Raw genomic sequence first — 12,824 nt, 5'->3', positions numbered from 1 at the left:
GTGGGAGAATGGTAAAGTTGATGACTCAGTAATCTGTTGCTAAATGTTTAGTAATAAAGAGGAGGAGAGAAAGGGATGTGCACTGTTTCCTTAGAAGTGTAACAGGAAACCAGTCAAGATGAGGATAGGAAAGGTTTTAAGAGGAGCCCTGCAGTCAGTCAGGGAGAGAGAGAGTAGATTTAGGGATGACACTGTTTTCCTTAATCTTTGCTCAGTATTAGAAGAAAGTGACTCTGTAATGTTTTACCATTGTCACATGACAGATAGTTGATTTTTCTTTTCCCATCTTCTCTCTGTTTGCTCTCTGTTTACATACATTGCTACTCTATTAGCTTATTAATGGTACATTTATTCTCAAAGAAGAACTTCAACTGTTCCCTCCTAATAAGAGAAAGCGCACTACCGAGAGAGTTAAAAGTAAAACTGCATGCTTTGAGGGCCCAATCCTTCAACTCACATTCACATAAGTAAAGGTTGTTAAGTTCAGGTCCTTTAGCTAATAAAGAATTGTGGACACTGCTACTTAGGCATATGTAACTATTTAGAGCAGTACTGGAACTTCTGGCTTGCAGAAGTACTTACCTGCAATCTTTAAGCCATATGGCGATCTTTTCGTGTGGAATATTACCTTTGGGAGAAAAGAAAGGGAAGGAGAGAGAAAAGCAAAGAGTTGTAATTGATGCTCTGTGCATTCCAGCCGTCTCATGAAGAAAGACGAATGGTGCCTTTTAAACACCACTTACACTACTGCCACACAAACTAGACTGCTGACAAGAGCAACCAAAAAGGAGACAATAACAAACAAAAGAAAGAAGAATAAACTCAATGGCAGGCCAAAAATATCAGAATTAAAAATACTTTTAACCCCAGACTGCGTGTCTCACATATGGTGCAACCCAGTAGCGCTTTCATCAGGCAGGGCTAATGGACGGGCCGATTCCAGTCCCTGATTCCCCCCCTTCCCTGCCTTAGCGGAGACAGCCGGACAGGACAGGACAGGACAGGACAGGACAGACCTCCTTCTGCAGCCAGGAGCAGTTTCCCGACGGTGAGCTCGTCCTCCTGCCGGGCCAGCTGGGCTGCTTCTGCCGAGAGATCCTCCGCCTCCGACGCCTGCCAGGAGTCCCTGCTCTTGGCCCAGGCCTTTCTCTTCTGGCTGGCCCCGGGCCACTCCTCGGCCCCCGGCGGCTCCTCCATCAGGACCGCGGCTCCTGCGGCTGCTGCTGCTTCACTTCACAAGGCGACCGCAGCAACGCGCCCTGCCAGGCACACGCGAGCCGGGTGAGCGCGCGGGACGCGACGCGAGGGCGGCAGCGCGTTTCCCACGCGCGGGGACGGGCTCCCGCGCAGCCCCGCCGGGGACGAGCAGCAGCGCCCGAGTCACCCGCCGTCCGCCCCAGGCCCCGGCAGCCCGGCGCGCCCCGCGCTCAGCATCGCCCCCCGCCGGCCCCGCGCGCACAGGCGGCTCGCGCCTCGCTCACTGTTGCAACACTGGGGCGGCCTCCAGGTCCGCCCTGAAAACGATTCTACGTTTGGCCGCCCCCGCCCGGCCGCCCGGGGTTCGCTGCAGCTCGCTCCCCTCCCACGCCTCGCCCCAGCTGGCGGCTGTCACCTCCGCTTCCCCCCGAGTGCGGCTTCCAGACGGGAGCGCAGCTCCAGCGGCCGCAGCAAAAAGGAACCAACACAGCGGGAGGCGCCCGCCCGAGCCGCGGGAGCCGAACGGCAACCCGAGAACTTAACCCATCGGGGTGTTCCTCAAAGCGCTTCCCTCCCTGGGGAGCGGGCAGCAGCCCGCGGGGCCGGATCGGGCCCCTGCCCCGCAGCCGGCGGCGGGGTCCGTGAGGGCCCGAGCCCAGCCCCGCAGCCAGCCTGCGTGCCGGGGGCAGAGGAGCCGCTGCGGCGGGGCTGAGCCGGACTCACATAGCGGGCCCGGGGCAGGAGGATTCACCCGCCTGGGCTGGAGATTGCGGCGGCGCCGGCAGCAGCGTCCCTCTGAACTTCCTCATACCGCTGCTGGGAGAAAAGTTTGCTGCCCACGTGATGGGACCCAAGCAGAGCCGCGCGTTCTCCGGCTGCACGCAGGGGAGCGCCCGGCTGCAGGGACCGGCTTCCCCTTTCCGCATCTCCCCCCGGGGCCAGGGTAGCCAGTGACCCCCTCTCCCCCGCGGCGCGTCCAGAGGCTGGGGGGGAGATGACAGTGCAGAGAAAAGACACGGGAGGGCGATTGTTGTCGATCTCCTTGGAATCCACAGTAAAATCCTCCTGCAGTGTCAGGGGCTTTTTAAACGGGGGGGGGGGGGCAGGAAAAGGGGCGATTGGAAAATCGACGCGGTCTTGCTGGGGAGCAAAAGATTATTGACCCCCCCTAAAAGGCTCGTGGCAGCCCATCCGCTCTCACACCACACTGTCCTCACCTGCTTGGGAGAGCAACGAGCGAACAAATGAGAGAGTGTAGAAAAGTGAGTGTGCAAACATGCAGAGGAAGGAAAAAAACGGATAAAGGGGAAGGGAGAGGTAGATGACAGGAAGATAAAGATGCAGAGATGAGAACATTCAGCATTCTGAAGGCATTACTATTAATTTCCATTATCATGTCATGGACCAGGGAGGGTCCCATTGTGCTTAGACCTACAAACAGAGAACAAAAAGAGAGCACCAGGCCCCAAAGAGCTAACAATCTAAGTTATATTCATTATAAAGAAGTTTGACTCTGTTTTAACAGTAGCTCGGTTGTGTCTGCTGAAATCAGTGAAAATAGTCCTGAGTTTAGGTGAAGAGGCTTGACTCCATCTTCCCAGATCTAACACTGTGGAGGCTATAGATCACTCTCATTTTCCTACCAGAGAGGTGACAGGCCATTAGCCCTGTAATGTTTCCTTCTTCCCACCCCTTCCATCTAAATGCACACTGTAGTTAAAGATACACTCAAAACTCAAAACTTTCATTTCTAAGACTCTAAACTTTAGTAATCCTCTTTCTGACTTAGCACAGGAATACTGGCGAGAGCGAGGAAGCCTTTTAAAATCTTATTTAAATTCACTTGAAGTCTATAATCCTAAACTTGCTTCTAGGAAGATTAAAGCATCCAGTGATTCCTGAAAAATCCAACAAACAATATAATCCGTGACCAATGGAGACTCAATGTCCAGGAACAAACCAGTGCCTAAGAAGTCACTGCACATACCAAAGAATGTGAAGGGCTTTAGGGGTGAAATCCTGGCTCCATTAAAGTTAATGGTAAAACTCCTAAGGACTACGCTGGTATATCATTATCCGGCAACTGAATCCCTGTGAGTATACTGTTGCACCTGTTAAAAGCCTCACTGGTTTTTATAGTGGTCCACCTATACAGAACTCATGGCATAATCAGAGCTTAAAATGTTCAGATTTCTAGAGTCCTTTTTAGACCCTGGATAGGCTAGCCCCTATTATCCATGTTCCACTAGGGAGCTTAGGGAATTACCTTCCATAGTGGGGAGTGCTTAGGGCTGGCACAAATATGTCCAAGTCCCCACCTCCTGCCCCTGGTATTCTAACAAAATGTGCAAGACCAGAAAACTGAGAGGTTAACTACTCAGAAAAGCGAAAAAATCCACCCCTTATTAAAACATGGCATGGCTGTAAAAGCAGCAGCAGCAGCAGCCGCCAGGAGAGGTAAGAAAAACTTTAAAAAAACCAGGTCTGTCCCACAGATACCTTCAGAAAGAGAGGCTAGATCTCTAAGTATTGATAGTAACAATCTCCTGAGGCCAGGGTCCTCTGTAACTACAGGGCCTGTCATCAACCCTGGTTTTAGTTTTTGTAGACAAACAGAATAGAGACATTTTACTTAAAAACTAATCTGCCGATGGAAGTATCAGGGTCATGATAAACAAATATATTTCCTGCTGTAGTTGAGAGATCATAGCAATATGGTCTCATTTCTCATTTTCATCTTTCTAGAAGTTTCTATTTTTTTTAAGATAAAATGCCTTTTTTCATGAATAAAACAAGTTTCAGTCCCCATTGCATCTGATACTGTATGTATGTCTTTCTAAGATTAAATATAATATATGGAGATATACCTATCTCATAGAACTGGAAGGGATCCTGAAAAGTCATTGAGTCCAGCCCTCTGCCTTCACTAGCAGGACCAAGTACTGATTTTGCCTCAGATCCCTAAGTGGCCCCCTTAAGGCCAATGCTCAAACCACTGAGCTTTCCCTCCCCCAATGCTATAAACCATTGGGGAGGAGGGGAAGAAGGGTAAATCTTCATTTTTCAGTGTATTGCGATTAAAACAAAAAAAATGGAGAGGGTGTATCTAATCTAATTTTTAAAAAAAAATATTTTATCACAATAGCCTGTTTATGTTTTGAGATGGGGCTATTTATTATAAAGACATAAAAAAGCAGCCTGATACAACCAAAGCTACATTTGAAACTTCTCTTTTAATCATCAACATCCAGATAACTGCAACTACATTATAGACGTCTATCATCTGTTTTGCTCCGATAATATAGCAGTCATGCAGTGTTCTGTGACTTGAGTAGAACAAGGAGATGAGTTGATGGATACAGGCTAAGGCCCCAATCCTACAAACACACATGTCCATAACATGACTGCAGAATCATCTCACTGACTTCAATAAGATTAGACACTTGAGTAAAATCACCCACCAGTAGTATTTGGAGGATCAGGGCCTTAAATCTGATTTTCCTTGATTTTGTTAATAAGGAACAAGCATAACATTACTTCAATGTAATTTGGAGATATACTTTGTTTCAAAAATGAATAATTGAGATTGCAATATCTTATGAGATGTTACAAAATCACTGGGAAATGTGGAAAATCACAATTGTTACACTTTTCTTGGGAAGACAATAGCTTCCATGAAGTAACACACACATCTGAGTTTGTAACAGATCAACAGCATGAAAACTCTTACAAGTCCGTGATGTCAATACATACTTAGAGAGTCCATAACCGACAGATTACTAGCTTGATTATCCATAATGGCTTGTCTGTTCTGTCAACAAATACTCAGAGAGCATTTGAACTGTAGCTCATACAATAGCTTTATGAAGTCAAAAATCATTATGGCAAGGCAGTACTACTTATGGACCCAGTCTTGCATACTCTGACTTCATCTGCTTAATGACTGCAGGATCAGGTCCTATATGCAGTATTTTCCAAAGGCAAATAGCATTTAAAAAATAAACATAAGTGATTTTCAGTTATAAGTTAAAGAACATCTTTTTAACTAATAAAATCCTATCTGTTATATGGATTTTTAAAATCAGACATACTTTTAAAAAAATTGTTTTAAGTATTCAAATCATAATTTAACAGTCAATTTTCAGCAAACAGCGTTCTGTTACATTATAGGGTCAAATTCATCCCTGTGTAAGCAACGGTAACTTCCTTGAAGTCCAAGCTTCACACAGTTAAACAAGGGATAAATTAAGTTGCCACATAATTAAAAAACAAGTTTTCACATATCTTATTGGTTTTGTAATCAATACTCAGAGACAGGGAATACCACTCTAACCCATCACTCAGACCACATCACCTCTTCTTTAATCTTTCCTCTTGCCTCCTCTATCAGGTCAAAATTTAGGACATCTTGCTCTGATTCTCACACTCATAAATAACAGATCCTCCCAATTTCTTCAGCCTTATCCCTTGTCACATTGCCCTGGCCAATTCACTCTGCCAAAGATATATGAGAAATTGGCATCTTTCTCTCACAAGCATCTCCATACTGCTCCCTGTGCTTTGAAAACCCTCACTCACTTTGGTCTGCCAGGCCACCACTGATCTTTTGAGGCCCTCATGAAAACTCCCCTCTTTCAGAATGTCCACAATTAGCAAGTCACGAATACCCACCATTTTATACCTCTGTCATGGTCATCTTTTTTTGAGTACATATTATTTTTTTAAAAAACCACCTTCATTGAATCATCACAATCAGCAACAGCCTAATCTAAATAACCTGATAATTGTACTGAGACACACACACTGCATCTTTCTTTGCATTATATGAAATACCTACTACACCTTTAGACACTATTAAAATATTATAATTAAAATGTATATGTTAATTTCTTCTAGCTATTGAAGTTCTCTTTTAAAATAAAAGCTGAAAGCAAAATGATAATCACATTCGGAGTATACATACCTCTTCCCCTAACCAGAGCAGAGAAGCATGCCTGAGCTGGATCTGTCAGTATTGTAAGACAGATGTTCTCTCTCAAATATATGGAGAAGAGTGGATGGGAAATAATCTGCCAGTTTTGCTCTAACAATTTAAAGTATTAGGGGACAGTCTCTGTGGCTTTTCTAGCAAATTGTTTCATTGGATTAATGACAAGCACCTTTTTTTATAAGGTAGGAAAACAATGCATTATCATTAGTGCACAATGCATTTCTTCAGCACAGTAGAACTTGTAGGGCTATTTTCTAATCAAAATTTTCTCAGTTTTAAGAAAATGGTTTGTATTTCTAGGACCTCTGGCTGGAGGAGGAAGGAGGAAAAAACCCACTTCCGTCAGGGCGTTTACAAGAACTATAGCATCGCCTGTTTGAAAAGGAAGTTTCTAAAGGAAGAGCCGGATATCTGTATTCAAGTGGATTACAGCTGCACCACCAGATCAGAATGAAAAAGCTAAGACCAGCACACAGCAATGTAATAAAACAAATACCATAAAGAAAAAGAGAGTAAAAGAGGCTTTCAATCTCCCTAAATGTAAATGCACTCATGTCAGCAGATGTGTCAGCGGGTAGCTGTAATTTCTGAGGATATTAAGATCTCTGCCAAGAAAGCTGTATAAGAAAAACTTGCAGGCAGAAGGAAACTACGCCAATATGGTTCATTTCAATGTTGTCAGATCCCAAATTATTCCTTTTATTTTCTTCAACACGGTCAATCTTTTCTGAAAATTATTTTCTTGGTCTTTTCTTTTTCTTATTTTTTATGTCTCTTGCTTTCACTTAGCTGTCTTTCCTCTTAATTTGAGGTTCTATTTCTGTCTCATCTCCCAATCTCCAATAAGTTTTCTCGGTGTAATGGGTTATCTGGATACCTGTACTTATGAGGCTGCCAGACTAGTATAATACCTTGTTAATGCACCTACACAGAGTATTCTGTAGAGTTCTATAATCCATATGTAGAATGTATGTAGAGGGAGAATACTAAGGAATACAGAATACTAAGGAAAGGCAAGTCATTTGCTTTGTATGTGTGCCGCAAGAACCATTTTTTTAAACCTACTATTTTTAATTATTTCCTGATAAATATGTAGGATTGTAAAGCACTTTGGTTTGTAGGCTTAATTACAAAATGTGTAGGTTTTAAGCATTAACTACATCCTTTCATATATAAAGATAATTACTGCTCTGATTTATTAATTTCTGGTATTGCTGCACATGGGTAACAAAGAACCTACTTGAAACTATACGTGGAAGATAAAGAGAAATCAAGATAATTATTTGCCCTAAGAATACATTGCCTTTTTATTGCACCTTTCATAGGAGGATCTCAGAGCACTTTAGCAATATGATGAATCCCACTTCTGCACCCCTTGAAGTTAATGGCAAAACTGACAGACTTCAATTAATTAAGCCTGACAACATGCCTGTGAGGTAGATATCAATAGCCTGGTTTTATATATTCCACTGTGGTTAAGTGAATTGTCCCAAAGGCAGAGGCAGGAACAGAACCAGGAAATCCAGGGCTATGTTCTAACCAGGATATCACCCTGTATTTCCTGAGATTTCTTTTTAGAAATCTGTTGGCTGGATATCCTGCCATAGGCATAACTTTAAAAAACATTTCTGAGAATTGTGGACTACTCACAGTCCCAAGTGAAGGCAACTGCAGTTGGGTGTGCTCATAAGATCAGTCCCTTGGCTATCATCTGTAACTGCCTTATTGGCTGCACACACTCAAGGTTAGCTATAAGAAGGTGGTACCAGCTATATTTACCTTTCCATTCTATGCCAACTCCATCTTGTGTCTGACTCATCTCTAAAATTAAAATGAATACTTTTCCTTCATGGGAAGTATAGGAAATTCCAGATGTGATGATAGAGTTGATTTAATGGCATCAGCAGAGGTATCAGATTATCATATACAAAAAGCCGGGAAGGGTGGAGAATCTCCACATTAAATGTAACTCCCCAAGTAAACAACAAGAGAGACACACACACCCTACATATATATATATATATATATATATTCGCAACAACCAAGATGCATGCAACAATCTTGTGCAATTCATATCTATTCTACATTTAAAAAAAATAAGAAAGTGCTGAAATTTGAGCTATAGCGGAACAAAAATGTTCCCCGGGCCAGAAAGGCACAATGTTCTGTGATGGAGAGCTAGCTGGAAGACTTTGATATGGGGGGAGAGTTAGATTTGGAATCACACACACACACACACACACTCACTCACTCTCTCTCTCTCACACACACACACTTTTCTGACCAATTCCTGGCCAGCAAGAGGCTGGAATGTGCAGAATGTGCAAAACAGGATGGAAGAAAATTGTATCACCGTTTATGTTGCATTCTCAATTAAAGAGAATAAAATCATTTTAACTCCCTTCTATTAGACACATGGTAACTTCTTTTAAGTGCAACCATAGTAAATACTAATATCATTGAAATTTTTTAACTACTTCAAGAAATAAAAGCTTTTTTTATTTTATGACATCATGATCTCTTCTGCACTGATCAATAATCTCTAAAGAAGGATTTATTTATACAGTAGCCCACGTAAGCATTCCTTTAGGAGTCACTGTGCTGTTCAAATGTATTTTTAATAACAGGTACTTACTGGTCAGACTGGTGTAGCTCCAACAGAGACATTCCAGTCTAACAGGTCCATATCGTAGTTTCAAAATGTTTATAAATGGAGACTGGATAGTTCAGCATACAGTCTGTTTCTCTAATGGAGAGGTTACAATCTAGTCTGATCCAGTACTAACCAAGAATCATTGTTGTCTTATAGATCTTTGGTGGTTTATGTGAATTAATCTGAGGGAGGTGACACAATGAGCTCCCACTGAGCAGCAGTCCAAATCACAAATGAATGTCATATTTTGTACTAAACAGGAATCTTATTGCAGTCCCAGGGCCCAATCTGGCAAGACTGCTGTGCACAGGAATCTCATTAACATATTTTTAAAGTTCAGTACATGGCAAATACAGTATTGGGCTCTTAGGTACTGACAACAGAGAAAATTGAATGAAAATGGAGACTGAGGGCTGCTCTACACTAAAGCTGTAAGTCGACCTAAGTTACACTACTTCAGTTATGTAAGTTACGTAGCTAAAGTCGATGTAGCTTAGGTCGACTCACAGTGGTGTCTACTGCTGTGTTGATGGGAGACACTCTCCCGCCAACTTACCTTACTCTTCTCAGAGTACAAAAGTCGACAGGAGAGCGCTTTGCCATCAACTTTGCATGTCTTCACCAGACCCGCTAAATCGATACTGCTGCATCGATCACAGCAGTGCCGATTTAGCCTGTAATGTAGAGATGGCCTGTGGTGCCCAGAGAAATGATTCCTTCAGACAGAAGTTGAGGCACTCTGGTGAGCCAAATTTGTCTTTTCACTTTTCCAATAGTTAAAAGATTTCATTAATCCAGCCTCTTTCACAAGGTCTATATTAATTTTGACTTTGGTAAATGCTGAGTCACTCTAGTTCAGGTGACTCCAACGCCTCAAATCCTGCCAGAAATTTTTCCTCCAATTCCAATGTTATATATAAACAAAAAAGAAAATATAACTAAAATATCTAAAAAATAGCTGATATCCCTTTTAAATAAACTTTCACCTGGACTAAAACATTGCTAATTTTCCATGTGCTAAGAACAGGCGGTATCTGCTTCTACCCTACGTGGTTGTTAACAAACCCATGTAGTTCTGTTTTTCTGCAAATAGGAAAGGTCTTCCTTCTAGCTAGCTTGCCAGTCTTCTCGTGCATGCATAAACTAAGAGGTTGTATCTTCTTTCAGAGATCATAATCAGTACTTATGGGAATGAGTTCTGATATCACAAGTAAGAAATTATAGCTTATAGACATGACAGGAGGAGGCTGATTTATTAGAGACTAAGGTAATATTTTTGCATGTAAACATGTTGTAGATTTAGGTTTGGGCTAGAAAAGATACTATAGGGCAGAATACTTCCAAGATGAAGGTGGGAGATGAGGAGATACTTTCTCTGAGAGTATTTTGTATCATCTTGTATTTCTCCTGCTATGGCACATGAGAACATAAAGATGACAAGCTCATCGACTGACCCTTCTCATCATCTCCCATACACTCAAAAGCAGCTATCTAAAGTAAAGTAGAAGTTCCAAGGTTTCTCCCCACAAAACTATAGTTTCAAAATGTTAAGCTGGATAAAAGTTCAAGTTTCATGCTGTATAAGAGATGTGCAATTGAGAGAGATCAAACCAATCCATCCAGTAGGGTTTATTAGAAGGGTTTCCATGTGAGGAAGTTGTGGAAATATCTGCCTTTTGTGGTAGAATATGTATAGTCACCAACTCTGGATATTTCCCAGCTGATGCATAGTTTCCATATGGAATACAAATAAAGCAGTAAATTCACATTTTCTCATGCTCCCCACAAGCTTTTTATTCTGTCCTCTGTTCCCTCTATATAGTTACCCTTTGTGTTCATGGAAACAAGAAGCAGTTAACAGCACTGACTTAAGATTATACCCAGAGCTTTGCACATCAGGTGAATTTTATATCTTCTGCACAAAGGCCAAGAAAGGCCTTATCAACACAGGAAAAATGCATCACATCAAGAAATACATTAACAAACCCATGTTAATTAACATACAGTAATGTTATCATGTGATTTTGCCCATTCTACGGACAAATACAGTTGTGTTTAAAAACATGTTAGCTGGTGGTGGCTGTTAACTCTACATGACCCACATCTCTGCTTGGTTTTCCCGCTCTCCCAGTCTCCATGGAGAGAGTGGTCATTATGCAGGTCAGTTCCATAGTGAATGTAAGACTGCTGCCCCACCCATGTTAAGTGGTGGTTTCTCTATGTTTTAGTCTCTGATGATCAGATACATTTCATACTTTCAGTGTAAAGTGCCTCAACCCCAACCTGCAGCATTCTTGCAAATCCAACTCTGGCAAACAATTACAAGCCATCTGTGATTTTGTGAAATAGACAAACATCCACTAACAGCTATGTTGTCATGACCAGATTCCTTCCCTAAGGCCTGGTCTACACTAGGACTTTAATTCGAATTTAGCAGCGTTAATTCGAACTAACCGCTCAACCGTCCACACCAGGAAGCCATTTAATTCGAACTAGAGGGCTCTTTAGTTCGAATTTGGTACTCCACCCCGACAGGTGGAGTAACGCTAAATTCGACATGGCTAGCTCGAATTAGGCTAGGTGTGGATGCAAATCGAACTTAGTAGCTCCGGGAGCTATCCCACAGTGCACCACTCTGTTGACGCTCTGGACAGCAGTCCGAGCTTCGATGCTCTGAGCAGCCACACAGGAAACGACCCAGGAAAATTTGAATTCCTTTTCCTTTCTGGACAGTTAGAATCTCATTTCGTGGTTGGACACCGGGGCGAGCTCAGCAGCACCGGCAGCAATGCAGAGATCTCCAGCAGAGGAGTTCATGTAATCTCAATAGAAAGAGGGACCCGGCATAGACTGACCGGGAACTCTTGGATCTGATCGGTGTTTGGGGCGAGGAGTCTGTGCTTTCGGAGCTGCGCTCCAACAAACGGAATGCAAAGACCTACGAGAAGGTCTCCAAAGCCATGATCCAGACAGAGGATACAGCCGTCATGCAACGCATCGCCGCGTGAAAACCAAGGACCCCAGACAAGGCTACCAAAAAATCAAAGCAGCAAACGGACGCTACGGAGCCTGCCACCACTGCCCCACCAGTGACCATGGACTCTGATGATGGGACAGTGTCGACGGACAGTTCCTCGACAATGTTCACGGACGGGGAAGATGAGGAAGTGTTTGTGGAGGACGAGGCAGGCAAGAGCGCTTACAACGCTGGTTTCCCCGACAGCCAGGATCTATTCATCACCGTCACGGAGATCCCCTACCAACCCTCCCCGGCCATGAACCCGGATCCTGAATCAGGGGAAGGAGCAGTCGGTAAGTGCTTTAACCACGTTAACTTTTATTCTTAATATAACAGGAATCTGAAGTGTGTGAGAAGGAGGTCTCTCTATATATGGTGATAGAACAGAAATCATCCTGGGAGATCTCCACGAAGCTCTCCTTCCGTTAATCGATAAGCATCAGCAGGAGGTTCCTGGGGAGAGCTGCCTTATTGGGTGCTCCGTGATAGCACCCTTTTCCGCGCGAGGCTTTCATGCAGTATTCAGGGAGCATTGCCTCCCCGAGCACGGCTGCATAGGTCCGTGGTTCGTGATAGATTTCACGCAGCATGCGCTCTCTATCTCCTTCAGTGCCCGTCCTCATGGTGATCTCGCTAGGAGACTCATGCATCTAAGTAGTGGAATTACTGTTATGGTGCGCCTGGTCCAAAGTATTTTTAATAAATCCACGGACAGACGGCATAGCACAGACTCAGCACGCAGCTGCGTGACGAGCGTAACGGAAAGCCAAAGAATCAAATGGACGCTCATGGAGGGAGGGGGGAATGAGGACGCAAGGTATCCCACAGTTCCTGCTGTCTCCGAAAATCATTTGCATTCTTGGATGAGCTCCAAATGCTTCTATGGTAAAACACCATGTCCGCGTTGGTTCAGGGCACAGCTCTGCAATTTACGCACACACACCCCGAACCCGAGAAGTTAAAGG

The 12,824-nt window shown here is 43.5% G+C and overlaps 1 protein-coding gene across 4 annotated transcripts in view; it reads right to left on the bottom strand.

Moving 5' to 3' along the window:
* Positions 1–2,004, bottom strand: part of ITPRID2 (ITPR interacting domain containing 2) — a 59,930-nt gene extending 57,926 nt beyond the window's left edge. For all 4 annotated transcript variants that reach the window (XM_045032437.1, XM_045032438.1, XM_045032439.1 and 1 more), the window contains exons 1-3: positions 1,921–2,004; positions 1,017–1,259; positions 583–628 (exon numbers count right to left, since the gene is read on the bottom strand). In XM_045032437.1, coding sequence (XP_044888372.1) covers positions 583–628; positions 1,017–1,197 — 227 coding nt within the window. In that variant the 5' untranslated portion in view covers positions 1,198–1,259; positions 1,921–2,004. The remainder of the gene's footprint in view (positions 1–582; positions 629–1,016; positions 1,260–1,920) is intronic.
* Between the last annotated feature and the right edge of the window lie 10,820 nt (positions 2,005–12,824).

The sequence above is a fragment of the Mauremys mutica genome, chromosome 10 (genome assembly GCF_020497125.1).
Source record: "Mauremys mutica isolate MM-2020 ecotype Southern chromosome 10, ASM2049712v1, whole genome shotgun sequence".
Lineage (NCBI taxonomy): Eukaryota > Metazoa > Chordata > Testudines > Geoemydidae > Mauremys > Mauremys mutica.
This window is presented reverse-complemented; position numbering and strand designations above follow the sequence as displayed.